Genomic DNA, 23761 nt, shown 5'->3' on the forward strand with positions numbered 1-23761 from the left:
GCCGGCACCGCCTGGCATCATGTGGATTTGTTATCAGGACCTCTTTTTGAGTAAGTTTGTGCAAACAAATCGAATCAGAATTATTTCGCTAACGGGGGCGGCGATACAGCCCGCTCTGACAAGGAAAATAATTTCCTGTAGCTGGCTGTATACCAATATGATAATATACCAAAAAATTCAGTAAACTCCTTTATAAAAAGTATATTTGAGGCGCTCAGAACAACAGGGGCCTAAGCCACAAATTGAGCATTTTTAGATTAATACTGAACTGAGAGATAAGACTTCTTCTCCCACCACAATCCCGACTTCTCCTGAGACCCTGAACAATTATTTTGTAAATGTGGCAAAAAATTTAACAAAGACTATACCTCCTTCTCAGGATCCGATTTCATATCTTTCTCATAAGAATGTAAATAGTTTCTTTTTTATTGACATTATTTAAATAAAATTAAAAACAAATCGTCATCTGGGACTGATGGCCTCACTCCTAAAAAATGTTTTCTGCTCTACCTGATTGCACTTTAAACCATCTTACTGCCTTAATAAACAGGTCATTCGAAACTGGAGTTTTTCCAAGCTGCCTTAAGACAGCGATGATTATTCCTATACACAAAGGAGGCGATAAAGATCTTGCTTCGGATTATCGCCCTATTGCACTTCTGCCCACGTTGTCGAAGATAATTGAAAGTCTGGTAAAAAAAAGAATCTTATCTTTTCTGTTGAAATACAAATTGCTTACTCCACATCAATTTGGATTCCTGAGTGACAAATGCACAAATGATGCTATGTTCTTCCTTTTCCATCATGTTTACTGCAGTCTAAACAACCATCACTCTACAGCAACAATTTTCTGTGATTTCTCTAAAGCATTCGACTGTGTAAACCATAACATCTTGACTGACAAATTACAGCACTATGGATTTAGGGGAAAGGCTCTTAAATGGCTTAAATCATATTTTAATAAAAAAAGTCAGTTTGTAAGGGTTGACACGAAGACGTCTTCTTGCATGCCATTAGAATATGGGGTACCTCAGGGTTCAGTTCTAGGCCCTTTATTGTTTTTGATATACATAAATGACATCTCTAGTCTGAACATTAAAGGTAAAATATGTCTCTTTGCAGATGATACTAGTATTACTTGGAGTAACACGGATATTATGGATCTTCGCAATACCATACCTACAGACCTAGTCACCATTAACTCGTAGTGCGATTCGAATCTCCTGTTATTTAACGTTTCTAAAACCAAAGTCCTATCTTACAATAGTATGATGCAACCTTTAGTACTTAATAACAACAGTCTAGAGGTAGTTGAATCGGTGAAGTTCTTAGGGCTTATTGTGGATAAGTCTCTAAAATGGAACTTGCACATTGATGCCTTACACAAAAAATTATGTTCTGCTTGTTTTGCGCTAAGATCAGTTGCTACGGAAATGAATTTGTCAACATCTAGGACCGTTTGTTATGCCCTTTTTGAGTCTCATCTTCGGTACGCCCTTCCATTCTAGGGTTCGTGTTGTGCGACTCAATTTTAGCGTATTTTTAAACTACAAAAGAGAGCTCTTCGTTACTTCCTGAGACTCAATAGCAGAGTTCATTGCCAGGAATTCTTTAAAAAATTTAAAATATTAACTCTTCCTTCTTTGTTTGTTTTTGAATCCGTTTGTTTATTCCGCAAACATGCATCAGAAGATCCAGAGAGACCCACTCACAACTATCCCCTTAGAAACGTGGAGCATAATCTTTATCTGCCAACCCCACAGTCTGAGCTGGTTAAGTGCTCTATACTATACAATTCGAGAAAAATGCACAATCACCTGCCATCTAACATCAAAGCTATTACAGCATTTCCCGCTTTTCGCAAGGCCTTAAAAGCTTATTTGCTTGAGAGAGCTTTTTATACAGTGAATGAATTTTTTATAAACGATTTGAATTCAGCAAATTGACTTGCAGGATTATTACTTTCGAGTACTTTTGTACATATTTGCAGCGGCATAGATCTTTTGATTTACTTTCCCTTTCCCTTTTCCTCGTTCGCCTTCTTTTTGCTCTGACGTTGTATACATATTGTTTGCAAAATTTTTAAAATTTTTTAATGTGTACTTAATAACTATAAAATTGTATTTAAGTAGTATAACTCACGCCACTTATTTGGTGTCTTTTTCTGTTTTTATTTTGTTTGTAGTTTTTATTATTTTTTGTTTTTTATTGTATTTTTTATTTTGTATAAGCTTTGTCCACAAATTGTAAAATTTTTTTGACAATAAAGCATACCACGCAATATATCAATAAAAGCAGTAACATTAAATCTTCGGATTAACAAGGGTCTACCTACACAACCTACCTCTATATTTGGCCGGGCAGATTGCAATAGACCGTGATAGTCGTGACGTCAAAACGTCAAAAAAAGTTTTCCAAACACGTTGTGTCTAGGTACACGCTAAAATATACGCAAATAAAAAAGTTAAACTTCATCAAGCTAGTGACTATTTAGCGTGGGCAGTGACTGTATATTTTGATACACGCTATTTTGATATGTTTAGTGTTTGTTTGAGAGAAAAATATTTGTTATGACGTTTAATTCTACCTAACTTTTTTATTTGCGTACACGGTAGCGTATACCCTAGATACAACGTGTTTGGAAAAATTTTGACGTTTTGACGTCACACTATCATGGTCCATTGCGCGCAGCGGTCAGGGTTCTCAACAGGGTGTCTAAGTTTTATTTACTTCTTATTCGTTTTGAACGGAAATTTTGCTAATTTTAAAAAATTAATTAATTAAAAAATTAATATATTATATATTATATATTATACAGTAAAATTTTCAAAGGAGGAAGACCTAACCCTTCGGTCCAAACCTAACTTCCGGGTATTGAGTGTAGAGTAGGGTGGAACGAAAAATTAGAAGTCATTATTTTTTATGGGGCTAGTGCGAAAAAGTTGTGTTTTGATGTATAATAAAACTGTAAGAAATCTTTTTTGTATTGGACCCTATCTTCAGGTTCCATATTAAATTTAAATTTTTGGGAATAACAAAAAAAAATAAAATTTTAAAAATTTATTTTTTTATCAGTTCTTTGTATCTAAATAATTGTTTTATGATACAATATACATTTTAAGATTGGTAGTCTGATTTTGTGTTAAAAATCGGCATATTTCTAGACTGCAACCTTGAACGAATAAAGCCATCCCTTGATTCTGGTCCGCAAACAGCAGCTGATGCCTCAGTTATTAACTTAACAGGTCTTTCCACGGATTTTGTATCACAAGGGCAGTTTAAGACCTCTATGTTGTTGTAATTCCCAGAATCAATCATATTCCTTACATCTTCATTGGAAATATGTTTTAGCAAAGGAGGAGCCGTAACTTTGAATCCAGAAGTAGAAATTACGGCATTATAATCTGCAGCCATAAAATTAAATATTGGTATTTTGAAACTCCGGATCTTTTTTTCTTTCTGACTTTCTCTAGCTTTCGGCACTCTGCGTAGTCCTAGCTCCCGTAAATGTTTTCGTTCATTTTTCATCATACCTAGTAATACATTTTCGGGGTGGGTAAAATAAGCATTCCTTTGGATAACGGCATCGACAATTTTTCTTTGGTCAACTGGTAGTCAAATCGTGAATAATGGATCATTCGCCATAAATGCTTTGAACCATCTGAACAGCTAGGATACAGTTTTATATAAAAATCAAACCGGTGCATACACTTTTTGCATGAAACTTACTAACATAATTAATTAGGATTGGGACATTCAGTTCCAACATATAATCGAAGCAACCGATTATCAACTGTCAACTGTCAGCCACGTTGCGTGTGATATTTTCCCAGGCTTAAATCATTTTTTTTTCAAGACATTTTCCCGCAGCAACTGCTTGACTGGTAAAATGACTGTTAAATTTTAAGTTGGTACCTTTATCAATGCAATTCATATGGGTAAATGTCAACTTAAAAGTGAACTTTAGTTAATGTTCACTTTAAGTTGATTATCAAAACCGCGCGTAAGGTCTGTTGTTTCTAATAATATTGCTAGGTTGTTTTCTATTGCGACAAAATCGACAACAGCCTTCTCTTTACAGCGTTCCAGAAATTTCCCTATTGGCCCGGAAAAAACAAGTGAACCACTGGTGCGTCCATCTAACTGTTGAATTAAATGACGTAGAGGTAGCTCATTGCAATGAAATAAGCATACTAGCCATTGAAGTGAAGTGCCGTAGTATTTGTGACGTAGATGGTTGAACTGTAACTGTTGACAAAGGAGCAATGAATTCTTCTTCATGATCATCTAAAATCAGAAGAATTTGAGTCAAACAAGTTTCTACTTGGAGTACGGTCCTGACAATGATAATATACATCACGTTGTAAACCGCTGCGATATTTATCAGTTTTTAAATGATAAAAACACAGTTTAAAATTATTTTGTTAGTTCCTCCACATTGTTATAGTGGAAACACCATGTAAACCCCGCAAACCTGACGTGAGTACCAAAAACCACATCTATTATATTTATATTAATAATAATATAACCTATAAAATATCCAAGAAATATAAATAGGACCAGTTTTGGGCCAAGATCCACACCGGTTTTTGAACCGGCGACAGGGCCGGCCTTGCAACGTCTCCAAAATTAATCAAACATGACTTCGAATAACACCATGAACACTACACAAACTACATCTCACATCTCATATTCCAGTGTTGTTAACACGTTTAAACAACCAACAAAAGACGAAGCCATAGTTCTTTCTAGTATTGAAGGAACCAAAATTCAAGAGTACATCATAGCCGTCGGTTCAATAGTTGGTCCACGTAACGTATCTTTCGCTTCCAGAATAGCCAATAATAGAATATGTATATATCTCTCTTCTAAAAATATGGTTGATTCATTGCTGCATTCCCACAAAAACGTCAATATAAAAGAAACTCAAGTAGAAATAAGAAGACTTATCACTCCAGCTCAAAGACTGATAATATCAAACGCTGGTCCTTCTGTTCCAACCACGTTAATTGAACAAGAACTACGTAAAATGGGTATAAGCGCCGTCTCTAAAATGACTTTTCTTAGGGTAGGAATGCCTGAAAGCGAATACAGCCATGTCTTGAGTTTTAGAAGGCAAACATTTATCACACCTTTAGAAAATATGTCCATTCCCGATTCTTTCATGATCTCTCATGATAATACCACTTACAGACTATACCTTTCTATAGAAGGATTCAACTGTTCAAAATGCAAGACTATTGGTCACCAGGAAACAGAATGTCCTGACAATGCTAATACAATCACTTCTAATGCAACCAATTCTAATCCACCCACTTCTAATACAACAAATCCTGACCCAACCAATTCTAATCCAACCACTTCTAAAGCTCTTCCAGAAACCTCCCAAAACACACAATATATAACAAATCTACCTTATAACCAAACAGAACAAAAACCTTCTGACAAAGCCTTAATATCCACCTCTAACGATCACCCAGCATCTTCCCAAAACATATTAGATCAGATCCCAGACGTACAGGTCTCTAATAACCAATTAGAATCTACCATAGAAACTGACGACATGTCAAGACCTACAAATAATACAAATGAAACAAACACTTTAAAAATAACAACATCATCAACTTCCAACAAGATCAGCAATCTTACTCCATTAGAAATAACACAACCTAAAATTATTCCAAACGTCACAAAACATCCAAAAAGGCTCATCTCATCGTCTCCAGAAATAAACGAAAATACCACACAGACCGATTCTCATATCTTCACTTCTCCAGTAACAAGGAAATCAAAGAAAAAAACAAAAACGTCTAAAAGAAATTCTCGAGATGAACTTTTACTTTCCCTAGAGACAATTAAAGACAAAATCGCAAACAGATCACCACCATTTGTCCTTAACTTCGACGAAATATGTGACTTTCTCGAAAACACATTAAACGCAAAACATCCCGAAATAACCTCAAAAAACTATTCGAACGAAACAGCCGAATTAATTCAGATCCTTAATTTTGTTCACGCTTATACCCACAATTCAAAATTAAAAAATAATATAAATCGATTAAGAAAGAAACTAAGCCCCAATAATTTCTCTTCCACAGAAGAGACCGATGAAACACATTCTCAGTCAGAACTCGAAAATGTCTAATCTAACCCCTATATATTACAGTGGAATATCAATGGGTTCTACACCCATTTAGAACAATTAAAACTTCTAATAAACGAAACATGCCCTAAGATCTTATGTCTTCAAGAAACCCATTTTAAGCAATACAATATTAATCTTCAAAACTACCAATGTTTTCCAAAAAATAGAATAGCACAACAGGCAAGTGGCGGAGTAGCCATCCTTGTAAGAACAGACCTAGAAGCTAAGCCAATCACATTAAGAGTGTCCTCAATTTCAAAAAGAAAGAAGATCCCATAGAATCACAGACGATGACCTCAAGACAATCCTCACCAAAAAAGTTTCATCAGTGTTAACATATTTAAAAGACATCAAATTGTATAATATTAAATTAAATTGTATTATATATTTAATGTAATACTTTGTATTGTCATATCCACTAATAACCCTGCGCGGTTGATGTGGTTTTGTGTTTTAAATAAAAAAAAAAAGTTTCTACTTATGGAAGGATTAGAGGAATCAACGGTACATGCTTTAAGAACAATTTCGTCAGTATATTTTTGAGAACTTGCCTTTGCCTTCATGGTTCTTTACATTTCTTCCTTATTGCTGCAGATGCTGCAATATCCACTGGTCCAATTGCCATTTTTCGACAGGATCGTTGATCTTGAAGAAAAATTCGCTAATTTTGTGGTACTATCTTGATTTTATCACAAGTACACACACACAGTTCCAGTCATGTTGCACTTGCAAGCCGCGATATTCAATAACTTTTTACACTCCTTTCGAAACTGGCAAATCTTTTCTATTTATGAATCAGATGCTTGATGAGAATTTGTGTACCTATTGCTTAATATTTTGATACCCTGTATAAATATTTTTAATCATATCTTGAATGCACTTATGCGATAATGTTGGAATAGAAGGTTTTTTTCATATTTGTTCTACTCTAGTGGCAACAACATTCAAGACGTCGGCGATAGATGGATCTTTATTATTATTTTGTCAACTTAAGTTCATTACGAATAAAGAGAAAACACTTTAGAATGTCACACTTAGTTGGAAAAACACGATCATTGAAATTTGATCAGAACCATATTGATTTTTTCGACAAAAGTAATTTTTTTGTTTTTTCATTTTTCAAATCCAATATGGAACCTCAAGATATTTTTTTATTTCAAAATGCTCTCGCACCAATTGTATACATCACCTGACACAACTTTTAAACGATAGACAAAAGAATTTTTCTTTTATTTTATTTTTTTGACCTTTTTCGTTCCACCCTAGTGTAGAGTACCCCAGGAGGTATTTGACCGCTGCGCGCAATCACAATATACCGATTTGGCCAAATGCCGCCACACAATTTGTACATTCCATAAGCATAATGAAAATGCGAATACAAATATTGCATTTATCTCCAAACTTCGTTTTTGGGGTTAGGCCTATAAGGCCTAAAATACCCTATTTTATTCAATATAGTCTCCTTTTACTTAGACCTTTACTTTAGACTCTTCAAACTCAACGTCGCTACATATAATGCTAGATCCCTAGCAACAGAAGAACGAATCATAGAGATGAAAGCAGAAATGTCGAAAATTAAGGAAGTTATAGGCGTTAGCGAGATAAAACAGCGAGGAAAAAGCCTGAAAAAACTGAAATCAGGTAACTTACTCTAACAGGTCGGTAGTGAAACTGAAACAACGGGAGGCGTTTAATTCTTTGTACAGAGAAAACATGAAAGCAACATTTTATCAGTAAAAAGGGTCTCCACTATTAGAGTAGCTTGTAACCTTTTAACTAAGTGAACGGTATGCTTTAAAAATCATACAGGTATATGCCCCAACAATTGACCATGCGGACTACGAAGCGGAGAATTCTATGATGATATTGTTCTATCCTTACATGATACAACAACACACTATTATACCATAATATATGGTGACTTCAACGCTAAAACGGAAAGAAAGGTAGAGGATACAGAAACATCACTGGGAAAATTTGGTTTGAGAAACAGGAACGAGCGAGGTCATTAGTTTCCTCATGGAAAAAAATCTATTCAAAATGAACAGCTTCTTCTACAAAAAAGACCATCACAGATGGACGTAAGACAGCCCGAATGAGAAAACTAGGAACGAGATCGATTTTATGATCACTGATGAGAAGAAAATCTTTAAAGGTGTTACAGTTCTAAACCAGTTTTTAACAGATATCCACCACAGAATGGTAAAAGCCTTGATATAAATAGACCTTGGAAAGAGAGATACTTCATGTTCAATAAGAAATCCACAACTACCTGGACAGAGCCTAATAATATAAACGCATTTGAAGAACATATCAACAGCATTCTCAAAAGCAATAGGAATACAGACCTAAACGCTATTACCCTTAATGACATTATAACAGAAGATATAGAAGGAAGCCAGAAGATACATTGCCAAAAGACATCACATAACAAAAGAATAAGTCCCCAAACACAATCATTAATGGAAGATAGGAGAACCTATGCATAGTAGGTAATAGAAGTAAAAAACACCATGAACTTGAGAGATGAGTAAAAGAATAAAAACATCTATTAGGACAGACAACCGAAAACATAAAAATGAACACATTCAACAACCAACTGGAGATAACAATAGCCTCAAAGTTCTAAGGAATAAATTAACAAATGAAAAAAAAAAAGAAATAACGAAACTAAAAAATAAAAATAGCACGTTGCAAATTTAACTTTTATGTAAGTATGTAATACCAATACTTTCAAAGATTATTTGCTTCTATAGTAGGCTAAAAATTTTTCGATACCTACTCATATTCCTACTCTAATCAAATATTATGTTGTTCTCGGTTGCTTTGTGGTAGGCAACCAGCTATAGTATTGTAAATGTAGGTATACTATACATATACCGAGTTTTCGTACTAAGATGGATATTTTTTAAAGAGTATCATTTATATGAGAATACAAAATCAACCAAATATTTTTGGTTGATCTATGCCCTCTACTTCATATGTATCTAGTTGTCAAAGTCTCTAGTTTATATACCAAGACAAAGTACACTATTGACAAATTTGTGTATTGAGAAAAGTTTCTCTTGAAATTTCTATCATCATCATCTATTGTTTTAGTAGTGCCTGTGAAGGGCACTACTATATTGGATTGGGTGTCATGAGAACAAATGGAAGAAAGCACAATAAGCCGAAAGGCTGCAGTGCGGCCGGAATGTATGCACGGACGGCTTATAGAAGAAAAAAAATCTATTGTTTACGTCTGCTGCAGGACACAAGCCCCCACTGATAGTATCCAGAATGCACAGTCTTGTGCACTCTAGATTCAATGTTTCTTCATCTTTCGCAGATCATCTTGCGATCGTGTAGGTGGTCTTCCTGTGTTTCGTTTATTTGTTCTTGGTCACTTTTTGGTTAACTTTGTCCACCTTCGATCCTTCTTCATTGCGACGTGACGGACTCATATCCATTGTAGTCTGCAAGCTCTCTCCACAAATTCTCTATCTCTGGTTCTGTTTTATTGGCTTTCGTTTGTGATCTTGTCTTTTATTGTTACTCCTTCAATTCTTCTTCTTCTTCTTTCTCTTTGTAAGCAATTCTGCTTGTTCATTTGCGGATTGATACCTCTATGGAAGGTTGTCACTCCATCTTTTGCGCGGTCTGCCGATACTTCTTCTACCGATTGGTTATTTATCTCGTGCTATTTTGACCACACGTGTCTCCCCCATTCTGGTTATGTGGTTGTTCCATTCTTTTTTCTATTTAGTGTCCATTCGTTTATACACTCTACGTTACATGGTCTTCTACTATCTTCGCTCCTCTTTCGATCTCTCAGTGTATTTCCTGTAATTCTTCTCAGTACTCTCATCACTGCCGTTCCTAGTAGTCTTTGTGTTGTGGCTGTATCGGGTCTTGTTTCTGATGCATATGTCATTATTGGTCTTGCACTGGCTTTATAAATTCTTGACTTCATCTCAGTGTTAATATTATGTCGGTTTCGCCGTATAGTGTTATTAAGGCATCCTGCCAATCTATTTGCTTTTTGTACTTGATTTCTCACTTCTTTGTCTAGGTCTCCGTAACTTGACAATGTAATTCCAAGGTATTTTACTACCATTACTTGTTCAATACTGATACCATCAATTTCTATTTTGCATCTGATTGGTTATTTACTGATTACTATTGTTTTGGTTTTCTGAGATGAAACTGTCATATTGAATTCTTTTGCTCTTATGTTAAATCTGTGGACTAATCTTTGCAGACTATCTTCATCTTGGGCTATCAATATTGCGTCGTCTGCGTAGCAGAGTATTTTTACTTCTTTGTTTCCCATTCTATATCATCTTCCTTTGTTGACGTTTTTGATGATTTCATCCATGATTAAATTGAAAAGCATAGGACTCAATGAGTCTCCCTGTCTTATTCCGCTGCCTATATCTATAGGTTCTGTAAGTTGTCCATCTATTCTGACTTCCATTTTGTTGTTTTGGTAGATGTTCTCAATAGTTTTTATGATATCTAGAGGGACTTATCTATTATACAGAAGATGGATTACATCTTTGAGTCTTACTCTGTCAAATTCTTTCTTTAAGTCAATCAGACATAGAAATGCTAGTCTATTATACTCTAGTGATTTCTCAGTAATTTGCTTTATGACGAATATTGCATCTGTACACGATGCAAGTACGAAAACCCTATTGTTCATCTGCTAAACTTATCCTCTGATTCATTACGTCTTGTAAGATTTTAGTCGTAAGTTTTAGGGTAGTATATAACAAGTTGATACCTCTGTAGTTTTCTGGCTGCTTTTTATCTCCTTTTTTGAATAGTAGAATTAGTTCGCTCGTTCTCCATTCTTCCGATATTTTATTGTGTTTTATGATTTTGCTAATTAATGTTGTTAATTGTTCTGTCATTGCTGCTTCACAATATTTCAGTAATTCGTTTGGTATTCCATCCTTACCTGCAGCTTTTCTGTTGTTCAGCTTTTCGAGTCGTACTTCCTGTGCACTTATATTAACATCTTCATTTGTGGTAATTTCTGGTGTTTCCGGTTCTAGCATCATTTGTTCTTACTCTTCATAGAGCTTGTTTAGATAGTCAATCCAGGTATCCTTTTCTATGTGTTTTGGTTCTATTAGTTCCTTCAATTCATTGCTAATTATTGAACTCTCCATCATTCTGGTCAGTGTTGGGGACAATGTTTCCGCACGCTAGGTTATTACTGGCAGACACACTGATCGACGAGTTTCCGCTTCCTGCCGTCTTGAAATACGTTTTTAAGAGCTCCATATACTGCCCATCCATGTGGTATTCTTCGTACCGCACCCTTCCATGTGCCATTCTTCTTGATACCTCACTTGTTTTGATGTCCTTGCTTATTCTAATTTTGTGTCCAAAGTAGGTATATATTATATATATCCTTCGTCTTTCTGAATACTTCGTCTATCTGAATTTTAAATTGATATTGGGCAAAGGATTCTTCATGTATATTGTTTTGAAGGTATTTACTTATAAACCGATTTCTATGTACCTAGGCTCTAACATGGTGTTGATTTCGATTAGGTCATCTCCTATCAAAACTACAGAATAGGGAACAATAATTGTTTCCTATTCTGTGTCAAAACTATGTAGTCAGCATAACCGTGCATAACTCAGGTGGTGCAGTCGTTCCCTGTCGACCCTTATATTATTATGATTCCCATCAAGGGTTTTAATAGCACGTTCTGGGGCAGTTACAAAAAGTTTTGATGGTAGTGTGTCACCATGTCTAACACCTCTTTGTATTTTTAGTTCGTCACTGTCATTTAATGCTAATTACGCCATCTAGTTCTACCAAGCCAATTGCTTTGTGTAAATCTATAAATACTAATAGCAGAGGTCTGTTGCATTCTATGGATTTTCAATGGGTTGATTTATCGTGTGCCGGTGGTGGTTGGTGCCAAACTTTGATCGAAATCTGGCTTCTCTCTGGTTTGAAGGAGATCTAATTTTTTATCCAATCTCGTTGTTATAATTCTTGTGAAGGGTTTGTACATATGGCTTAATAGGCTAATGGGTCGATAATTTTCTAGGTCAGTTTAAGTCAGTTATAAATTAAACAGTTCTTGTATTTTGAGGATTTATAGTCTCCTCCTATAGTGAGGAACTATAATCTCCTGGTGATTAATTTTATTTTATCTTATCCATTGCTTGGCTGATTTCAGTAAGCGTTTTAATATCTGACAAAAGTTGAGAATCTTAAATTAATTTGGTTTTTTCAGTTGCCCTTTTAGTTTTATTTCGGTGCCCCGTCTACTACTGTATAGTTTGTGCTAGATATATTTCACAGTTTTAACAACTCAGTCTTCCACGGCCGAAACAAGACTAGATACAAGCAAAACACAAAGACATCACGAGATCAACGAAATGAAGATCTTAAGAAGGATTGCTGGGAAAGGACTACAGGATAGGGTAAGAAGTGAGGAAATCAGACGCATATGTGATGTAGACAATATAAATACCTGGGTAAAGAAGAGAAAAGAAGAGTGGAATCAACACATAAGCACTAATTATTCTCTTTGATGTAGCTTCAAGATTTTATTTGCTTGCATCGTTGTTTTTATTTTGTCGTTATTATATTTTCTCAAATCTGTTCTGATTGCTTTGTGTACTTTTTGATTTATCTTGCTTATTTCTTCTTTACTTGTGTTTATATTATTCTCTTTTTTGTCTGTTTTATTAGGGTGTTGGTTTCACTGCTGAGTTTCTCTTTCGCATATAGCTTGTGTAATTAATTCATTAAGAACATTTATGTCTTCAGTAGAAGATGTCCTTGTATTTGGTTTTAATTTGGCTTCAATGCCTTATTGGTATATTTGACGTGCCTGGGTTGCGTGTATGTATGTATTTCATTTTTTCTCAATAATTTATGTCTATCCTTGTGTAGATATCTTTTAACTTTAGCGCGTACAATTCGATGATCACTGCCTATATAGAATTTGTTAAGGACAGTCACATCTTGGACGATTTCTTTTTTGTTACTCATTATATTGTGAATTTCGTTTTTGGTTTTGTTATCGGAGCTTTACCAAGTCTATTTTCTTTGTTGTTTTTTTCCTAGTCTATATCGTTTTGTCTGTGCTATCCAGCAGCTAAGTATTTGAATTTTGTCATTTGTTTGTTAGCTGGTCGTAGATAGTTTTGTTTGTTTGCATGTTACGGTTTTGGCCTAGGACTATGATCTTGGTGTTAATAGTATAATTTTTAGACTAAAATCGTGGCATTATCTGGTTAGATTGCTAAGTAGAAATTGTTGGTCTTACAAATAAAACAAAATATTTTTTCCGAAATGTACAAAGTACCCTCCTTTTTATTAGTTTGCATCATAAGAGATCGGTAATAATTTATAAATATAAATACAGAAGTATTTTAGTCATCATATAAAACTATAATAATATTCAAGGTTGCATTGTCATTGTCAGTTAACTGGAAACGACAAGTAATACTGATAATGGAGTTTTCGAGATCACAATAATTGTTCCTAACTACTGCCAGCACTGTTGTAGCACTGCATGGTCTGAAGAGAGCAGCCGTGGCACCTTTCGTCCTTCTTGCTACACATCATACCCTCACCACACTGGCCGAGGATGTCGAGGGGTCCACCACATCTTTCTCCAGGTCCCTGTAACAATTATTATATTTATAAGAAACATTCACAGGAAAAATATATCTTTATATTTTTACAGTAAAGAACAATTTGAAAGCCAATTTGAGGATTTATAACCAAATTAATTTATGAGTGACTAGATACTGAAAATTTTCCTCCTCATTATTTGAACCTTTGTGAGGACGCCAGGTGGCACTCTAAATATTGCTAGCCTGCGGTCTCTTTTGACTGCGATTATTTGCCAGATTGACGGCTTCATACAGAGGTTTTCCCACCGTCTTCATTTGATATGCCCGTCGTGTTGGAGGTTTTCCTCTTCTACCATTCCTTTTTCTACCAATAGTCCCATAGTCTCCGTTCCCTGTGCCACGGTCTATATGGCTATGTGGCGAATGTAATTTAGGTCTGCTCAGTTTGCTTTTTTAATAGCCTGTCTATCGATTTTTTTTTGAGAGTGCATGTTTCAGCTAGGTATGTAGCAATGAGAAAAATAACGACATTGAGCAACCAGGAGCTTAGTATGAAAATCTAACAACGTAAATAAAGATCAGTTTATCTTCTTCTTCCCGCAGTGCTTATCCGTTTCGGACGTTGGCGAAGATCATAGCACTCTACAGTTTCCACAGTGCTTCTCTGAAAAGATTTGTGGTTGTTGTGTTGAACCACGTAGATTTTTCAGCCAGGATATCCTTCGCCTTCTTGTTCCTCGTTTTCCTTTTACTTTTCCCTGTAAGATTAGTTGTAGAAGTCCATATCTCTCCCTGTTCCTTATGATGTGACGGAGGTATTCAATTTTGGCTGTTTTTATCGTGGTTAACAGCCATTCCCGGATTCAGAATCGTGAGGCCCCTAGGAAAACCAAGCCTTGAAGCCCAGAATCCTGCTGATTCTTCCTTCAAAACCGCGGATTACGCTAAATCTTAGAAGCTACTGACACATTTGCAAACGTCGATTCGAGTTTGTTCTCATAAATAACCTAAACTGACTGTAAAGCAGGAATGAATGATTGTTTTCCCTGCGTCTTGAAGCTGCGATATAAATTATTTGAACTGCACTATATGAAGAGCAAATTTGAAGGCGATGTAACCTTTAGATAAAGCTCTAGTTGCATCATTCCTTGCACGTCATCTAGTGCTGCTTGTTGTTTTAAGCATTAGAACGTGGCGAATGGGATCGCTTAGGTTTCATTAAGCATTTGATCATAACTTCCCAACGGTGGGTAGAGGCTAAAAAAGGTTGTATACGTACTAAAAAAACGCAAAATACGATATTGCTCCAACTCAACTTTCCACAGCACTTTCTCCAAATAAATTAAGCCAGTGTGCGGCACAAGGAATGAAGGAATGTAAATTGCAAGTTTGTTAATCTTAGATAAATGAGCCTGGAGACCATTGTATTTGCCTGACATGTTTGCTGCATTGTCGTTTGATTCGTCCCTCATGTCGTTTACATCAATGCCACAGTCGTTTAAAAAGGCCAAAATAGCAAAAGGGTGGACGAGAGGGTATAGAGGGAGCCCTGACTCATTTGTTCATCTTGCTCTTTTTACTTTTCTAATAAACTAAATTTGATTCACAATTTTGTTTAAATTCTTATTATTATTTTTTCGTTTTGAGCCCTGCGAAGCCGCCTTTGGAGCCGAGGCCCCTAGGCAACTGCCTACTTTGCCTAATGTTTAATCCGGCACTGTAACAGCTCTTTTTCTTTTTGCAATCTCAACAAAACACCCTGCTTAGTAACGGGATCGGTATCAGATATCATCAGGATCAGGATTCGACGATAAAGCCACATTTCTAAAGCCTCAATTTTCTTGGGTATTTTACAAGTAATTATTGATTATTTTTTAGGTAATAAGGTTAAAAAATATTAAAAGGGGAAAGCAAAAACTATATTTAAATTAACAAAAAACCAAGTAAATATTTCTTACCTTTGCACATACTCTTCTAAAGCATGCGTTTCTTGCTTCTCCCCACACGCAGACTTCCTCAGGGTCCGCGTTGCACTCTGCTTCGTCTTTGCAAGGTTTGCAGACCCATAAACCTGCCGCTGTACTGTAACAAAAAAAAAGAACTTTTACTAAACTAGAACCGGAACCCGTGATTTAAGATGTTAAATTTTCTGTAAAACTTGACTTTAGTGCTAAAATGAATGGTTTAAGGCATAATGCAAAATATAGTGATCCCATGTTCTTCTTTCTGTCGCATTTTCGTTTCATTTCGTTATGCTCAATTTTTTCTATTTAGAAGGCAGATCATGGTGCTTCTATTTGAAATGGCTCTTTTAGAAGGCCCTTTATATAAGACAGTAATTTTATCGGTTTGAATAGAATGAACTTTTTTTTTTAAGTATTAAATTAAGTTAGTAAATTAGACTGGCTCTTATACAGAACCCTAGACAATATTTACTATTATGCGAATGCAAATTGAATCAAGTAGATAATTTATATCTAACCAACATTTGTTGTAACTTTCCGATAATAAGAAGTCTAGCCTAATTGATGCCATGTGCAATTCTTAAGGGGGCTTTAAAAGGTATTTGACTTGAGTCAGCCTTGAGACGGTCATTCTAAGAACTGTTCCAAACACTACAATGCCCCTTTTCTAAAGACCAATTAATTTAAACGGTTTATGTTTCCAAGAGGTCCTTTACCACTGCAGCAAAACAAAGTATTTGTTCGTTTTTACTAGATAAAAATAAGTAGTAATTCTTTAGACGTGACCGCAATTGGTGTAGGTCAGTGCTCAATTTTCGATAGGGGGACAGAGCTGGTTTTTGCGATAGAGATTTGCAGATGTTGTTGACCCCTGTGACAAGAAAGGTCATTTCCCGAACATTAGGAAGTTCAAATCAATTTAACGTTTGCAAACTTGATCTCTTCTTGTAACTGAAAAAACCGTGGGAAGAGATATCAGCTTGAAGACAAAAGAAGTATAAAATAAGTTAATTTTTAAGCTGGTGTTATGCCGTATAAGAAAAATAACAATAGCGAAAATATATATTGATAATTACACCGTGTTATAATAAAATGGGGTAAAAACTCAAAAGACCTCAAAATAATTGTTCTTATGTAATGTAAAAATATCACCTTTGTTGCGGTCTTCTATTTCTTTTTCCTAGATCCAAAGGTCTCCATTTAATATGTTTCCATTCTATCTGGCGTCCTATTGTCTTGCAGTATGTCCCACAAACTGTCATTTTTTTATGTTTCTTTTATGTCTTTGTTATGTTTTTTTTATATGTTTCTCTTTCGGACATTTCAAGTGATTAACATTCAAAATTTTTAAGTCTTTTAATAAATGAGCACATTTTTCAAACACAGTTCATCCAAGTTACGTTTTAAAATACAAGTTTACTATTTTTTTCGACAAACTATATACAAAATGACTATAAATTAACATGATTATATATTATGTGTTTTTATATGATTCTATTATATAAAAATAGATCATATGCAAGATCTGCAAATGGCAACAAATTATCTATAGGTACATCCTAAATATGACTCATGCATGATTATGTGTTTTAATTACTAAGACTTTAAAATTGATTTAAAGTTATATACTTACGTCTGTGGACACAAGAATAAGATAACTGAGACAGATAAAATTAGGAGGATGAAATTAGGAACCATAATCTGTTATCGTCACCGGGATTGAAAAAAGTACTTGTCCTGTAACAAAAAGAATACATTTTAGCATACAGTTTAAACATTTTCCCTCCCCATAAACATAAACCCTTAAAATAAGTAAAATTCATCTCTAGGGTAGAATAGAGAGAATAACACAAATTTGATACTACATAAGAACAGAGAACTTTAAGGTAGAGAGTCTTCAGTAATGGAGAAGGCACCTTAATACGAAGATGTTACAAGTACATGAAACATTAAAACAATACAGTAGATTTTGTACCATCACTTTTGTACTTAGGTATTTCAATTTATTTTGTTTTACAAATAGGCCAGGGTAATAAGACAAAAATATACCCCGTTCGTGACACTTCAGCAGCCAGGGTACTGAAGCGTTTTTTAGACAGGTAATACCTATAGGAACAAATTATAACTATTTCCTGCGTAGGATCTGGCGGCCATTTTTATTTATAAACAATTAACTGTTAAAAAATGGCATTTTTCATTTTTATTCAAATGAATGGAAAACAGTGAAACTTATGATTTTTTTATTACAAATATCTTTGAGATTATGGAAGAAGCTTTAAAATGACATATTACAAAGTTTGATATACTCATTTATTTTTAATATAATTGCGAAAAAATCAGAATTGCAAAAAAATAATATTTTCGCAATAACTGTTGTAAAAATTAGTGTACAGGTTTGAAATTTTTGTCAAATGAGGGTTCTTTGGTGATTAATATGTGATAAAAATTTCAAAGCGATTCATTCAATTGTTTAAATTTTATTCAAATTGTTTATCCCAGAGAACATTTTTTTGCAATAAGATAAGTCAGAAAAACATGACGTTAGAACTATTCCACAGGTGTCAAATGAAAGAGCATGCGCTATATTTTCAACTTGGTTTAAAAAAAACGAATAAAAAATGCATTTATTAGTAATAAATAATTATGCAAAAGTATCGTAAATCTTTCCTTATAAACTTTTTGGATAATTTTTCCAAAAAAATTAACTTTTTTACCCGTTTCTAAGTGCACAACTACCAAGTAATGTTATTTATATCATAATTGATTAAAAATTGTAATAAATATATATAATTTCTTAGATAAAAAAATAAAAAGTTTATAAGGAAAGATCTACGATACTTTTGCATAATTATTTATTACTAATAAATGAATTTTTTATTTGCTTGTTTTAAACCAAGTTGAAAATATAACTCATGCTCTTTCATTTGACACCTGTGGAATGGTTCTAACGTCATGTTTTTCTGACTTATGTTATTGCAAAAAAATGCTCTCTGGGAAAAATAATTTGAATACAATTGAAACAATTGAATGAACCGCTTTGAAATTTTAATCACATATTAAGCACCAAAGAACCCTTATATGACAAAAATTTCAAAGCTGTACACTAATTTTTACAATAGATATTGTGAAATTATTTTTTTTGCAATTCCGACCTTTTTTCGCAATTATATTAACAATAAATGAGTATATCAAACTTTGTAACACGTCGTTTTAAAGTTTTTTCCATAATCTCAAAGATATTTGTACTAAAAAAACTATAAGTTTCACTGTTTTCCATTGATTTGAAAAAAAAAGGGAAAAATGCCATTTTTTGACACTTAATTGTTTATAAATAAAAATGGCCGCCAGATCCTACGCAGGAAATAGTTACAATTTGCTCTTATAGGTATTACCTGTCGAAAAAATGCTTCAGTACCCTGGCTGCTCGAGTGTCATGGGAAAAACCTTATTACCCTGGACTAAAAACATATATAATAAGATCAGCTTGAATTTTACATCAAAAATTGACGTTAACAAATTTTATTCAGAAATTCCAAGACTATCGCTGTTAAGAATTTTGTAAGAATAATTTGAATCAAGTTTAACACGTTGGCTGCCGTGCGACACAAATGTTGTGTCTCATGTTGTTGTTAATAACAGCCGCGTGACACACCGATGTTGTCTCAGAACCATAGAAACGGGAGACTCGTGGCCCACTTTTTTTAACATTAGGTGCGGCAGCTAACGTGTTAAGAAATATTTTAGTATTGCCATTCGCTTCCGTTTAAAGACAATTCGAGAGCATATTAGAAATTATGGTATTAAGTAAATCACGTAAATAAAAACGATTTCTCTATTTCTATTAGTCGTGTAGTGTTTGTGATCAAAGAAGGACTACTTAAAAGAACTTCGCAAAACATCGCACTAGTCTTCTTAGAACGAATAACCACAAACAAAACACTTAATGCCTCTTTAATTGTAATGTGTTAACAGTCCAATTACGGTTGAAGAATTCTTCAAATTGGGTCAATTAAGAAAGCATCGAAAGACAAACGCAACAAACTTAAAACATCACATGTCGTTTAAGGTATATAGGTTTCAACGGTTTAAAGGGATAGTCTACTCAGAAAAGAACAAGTTAACGTTTTAGGAGTGACTAAACGTGGCATCTTGTTTTTTACACATATTTATTAGATTAGACGATGATTGCAATTGTTTTTCTATCTTGGTGCTCAAAGGAATACAAACATAGGTTGAAGTTAAATTATATATTATTGACCGACATATTTATGTTTTGTGGAACTTATGACGGCATTTGACAGGATCGACTTAAAGGACGTTATTTATTTATTGTACGCAAGAGAGATACCTCTAGGAATAATCAAAACCATCGAAAATGTCTATCAAAACGACACAATAAAAGTGAAAGTAGAAGAACTAACTAACCCAAATGCAGCTGGCGATGAGATAAGACAGTCCCCTATTGTTCAACCTGATAAAAAGTAAATGGATACCAAATGGAATAAAAACAACTTAAAAGAATCTGCTATGTAGACGATGCAATAGGTACTAATCTCTCAAAGTGAAGATGATTTACAACATATACTGCACCATTTTAATATAACCGCCAGAAAATTTATCATGTTAATTTCCCCATACAGCAAAACTACTAAGATGTACATTAAAGCTTTAGGATCAGATAATGGAGTTTAAATATCTAGGCATCACACTATATAGCTACTGAAAGTTCGAAACAGAAGTGGAAGATCAAGTGGATAGAGCAAACAAAGCCGCAGGTTGTCAGCATGAAACAATATGATGAACTAAAAATATAAGGAAAGAAATGAAAAGCAGAATTTACAACACAGTCATCAGACCAATAATGACATAAGCGCCAAAAACACAACCGGATACAGAGAGGGCAAAAAGAATGCTAGAAAGAGCAGAGATGAAAATTCTTAGAAAAATCGATGCAATACACTATGGCACAGAGCTCGAAGTACAGATATACGAAGGAGATGCAAGGAGGAGAACATTAAGATATGGGTAAGAAACAGAAAACAGAAAACGATGGAACGACAACTTAAGGGAAGCAAATTGAGGCAGAATCATGTCTACATGAAAAGAAGATAGATATTTTTAGTAAATTTAAAATACAAAGTAGCAAAGCTGAAGTAGAATATTTAAGTTAACTGGTTGGGCAATTAGTATTAGTATAAACAATGATCTTAAACATTTTCTCAAATAATCTTCAATCAGAGCTTTCTTTAGAAAGTTAGTGTTTTTGTTACTTCAAGTAGAAGTGTCCGTTATCTTAGTAGCGCAGTAAGACTTGTTACGTATTGACTAAAATAAGCAATAACTTGCATTTGTGATGAAAAAAGTAATAAACAACTGTTTTCTGTTAAAAGTTGACAATTTCATAGGTTTTAATTTTTTTATTATTATCATAAGATTTGTCCTATTGACCTGTATATTATCTAATTCTAAATATAGCGTTAAAGCATTCAAATTATTATTTTTTAAATTGGTCTAAAAATAGTTACGAAGTATTTAGACTAAATCATTGACACCTACGAGTCACTAGCCACTCCCAATAGACAAATTAGTTAGACTGTCGCAAGACCTTTCAGCCACGACATGGCACTGTGGTCTGTGGAATCTCTAATTACATCAATTACATCAACAGTACTCCTTAGATAATTTTAAATTACGAGGTAAAATTATTTATGGTGGAACACGCTATGACACTTATTCACAACGTAGAGACTTGGAAAACTAATAGGCCTGGACCCCGCGTACCAAAAAAAGTTTATTAATAACAATTTAAAAATTTGTTAATAGCTTAACGGTGTCTAGTCGGACAAACTTTGATGTATGGGAACACTGGATCAGGGGAAGTTTTAATTGTGGAACAGGTTAAAAATTTGGAACGTTAGACTACGAAAACGTTCTATGTATTTTGTTGGACAGAACTTCTAATTGATTTGTTACCGTTTCATTAAACTCTCATGCAAAAAATCAGACTGCAAAATCTCATGCAAAAATTTTTTTCATATATTATACAAAGTTTGCTATTGAATAAACTTAATATTTGTCTTAAAAGAAATACAGACTACCTGTTACGAACATAAAACAGTACTATATGCTTTGTTCATAGACTTTAAGCAGGCTTACGACACAGTAAATAGACAGCAGATGTACGAACTGATGAAAGAATTGGGGATACCAAGTAAAATTGTCAGGATGATAAAGATGACGATGGAAAACACAACAAACGAAATAGCTTGGAAAGGGTATACATTCAAAAAGTTTGAAACCAAGGGACGATTACGACAAGGAGACCCACTATCAACAAAGGCATTCAATCTAACATTGGAAGGAATAATCAGGAAAAGCAGAATAAACATGGAATAAACGATATTTAAAAACGGCCACCAATGCATAGCATTTGCAGATGATCTGACGCTATTAGCAACAGCAAAAAAGACCTACAAAAGTTAATGAAAAACATAATAACAGAAGCCAAAAAATTCGGACTTAAAATAAATTAAGAAAAGACAAAGCATATGATAATGGGAGGGATCCAAAAAGAATAAGAGAATAACATCATAGTACAAATAGATGGAGAAAAAACATACTCGTTCAAAAGAGCCAAAGAAATTATTTACCTGGGAGCCAAAATAGATGAAAATGGTCATGAAGAAGGGGAGATAAAGGCAAGAATAGCTAAAGGAAATAAAAAATATGGAGCATTACGCACATTATTGAAATCCAAATACGTATCAAGAAAAACAAAAATAAGAATTTATAAGACTGTTATCAGACCTACAGTAACATACGCATGCGAAACATGGGTGCTCAAAAAGTCAGAAACAGACCTTTTAGAAAGATGGGAGAGAAAAATGCAAAGAGCAATATAACCAATAAAAAATTGGAAGAACTATATCAAGAGCCAATGATCACGACGACGATCAAAGCACAGAGAATACGATACTTAGGGCACATCGAGAGAATAGGAAGTAAACGTATGCCAAAAATGGTACTCTCACGAAGACCAATATAAAAGAGGAGGAAAGGCAGGCCAAGGAAAAGATGGAAGGACAGTGTGTATGAAGACTTGAAGAAAAGTAACTTTGAGAGATGGAAAGAACTAGCATTGGACAGGAGGAGATGGAGAGAGGTGGTGAAGGAGTGTATAAAAAACTGAAGTGTAATTAAATAAAATGTATAAGTTTTATAAGTTATGTAAGTTATATTAAGTTATTTATTATATTATTTATGTAATCAGAAATGTAAACATTTTAGCCCTAGGCCTACAAGACCTGTTGCGCTTAATAAATATAATATAATTGAATAAACTTAAAAACAACCTGTTTTCAGGATTATTAACTTGTCAGGATGACACGTTCCACAATTAAAATCACATTCCACAATTAAAACTTCCCCTGTTTCAGTGTTCCCATATATCAAAGTTTGTCCGACTAGACACCGTTAAGCTAACAACAAATTTTCAGCTTGATAATAATCAACTTTTCTTTGGTACGCGGGATCCAGGCCTAAAATTTCGCTGTAATTTAAAATTTATTATTCCACAAAATTGTCATTACACCTTGTAGTTGGCTAAGTATCATTAACGCTTCGGTGGTATGGCTTTATACGGTTTTTTGTGCCAAACATGTAAAGAATCATTCATCGAATAGAACTTTTTTTGTATTGGTATTCACATTAGTGATTCAGCCAGTTACAAGTAGATATATTAGTCCTAACTACCCTAAACGAGTATCAAAAAGAAAACGCATTATTCGTAACAAAAGGAACATTTACTGGGACACATGCTTCTCGTCCAGTGACCCATCAGGACATTCTAATATAACAACACAAGATTATGCCATGGATAGGTAAGATAACTTTACAAAAGGGTCTCATGCTACTACTATAATACAATGTTACACTTTGGGAGAAAGTCAATTAGTAAAATTTCTTTACACCCAAAAGTTAGCAAATGCTATTGACAAGAGATTGCAATCTTAACATTAAAAATCTATACAGTGTTCACAGTTTTCAGATTCAATTA

General features: G+C 34.2%; 1 protein-coding gene across 2 annotated transcripts in view; it reads right to left on the reverse strand.

Moving 5' to 3' along the window:
• Positions 1 to 13574: 13574 nt before the first annotated feature.
• Positions 13575 to 23761, reverse strand: part of LOC114343719 (neuroparsin-A-like) — a 262805-nt gene continuing 252618 nt past the window's right edge. For both annotated transcript variants that reach the window (XM_028294569.2, XM_028294562.2), the window contains exons 2-4: positions 17339 to 17442; positions 15700 to 15823; positions 13575 to 13787 (exon numbers count right to left, since the gene is read on the reverse strand). In XM_028294569.2, the coding sequence (XP_028150370.1) occupies positions 13647 to 13787; positions 15700 to 15823; positions 17339 to 17403 (330 nt within the window). In that variant the 5' untranslated portion in view covers positions 17404 to 17442 and the 3' untranslated portion in view covers positions 13575 to 13646. The remainder of the gene's footprint in view (positions 13788 to 15699; positions 15824 to 17338; positions 17443 to 23761) is intronic.

This window comes from Diabrotica virgifera, chromosome 2 (genome assembly GCF_917563875.1).
Source record: "Diabrotica virgifera virgifera chromosome 2, PGI_DIABVI_V3a".
Classification (NCBI taxonomy): Eukaryota; Metazoa; Arthropoda; class Insecta; order Coleoptera; family Chrysomelidae; genus Diabrotica; species Diabrotica virgifera.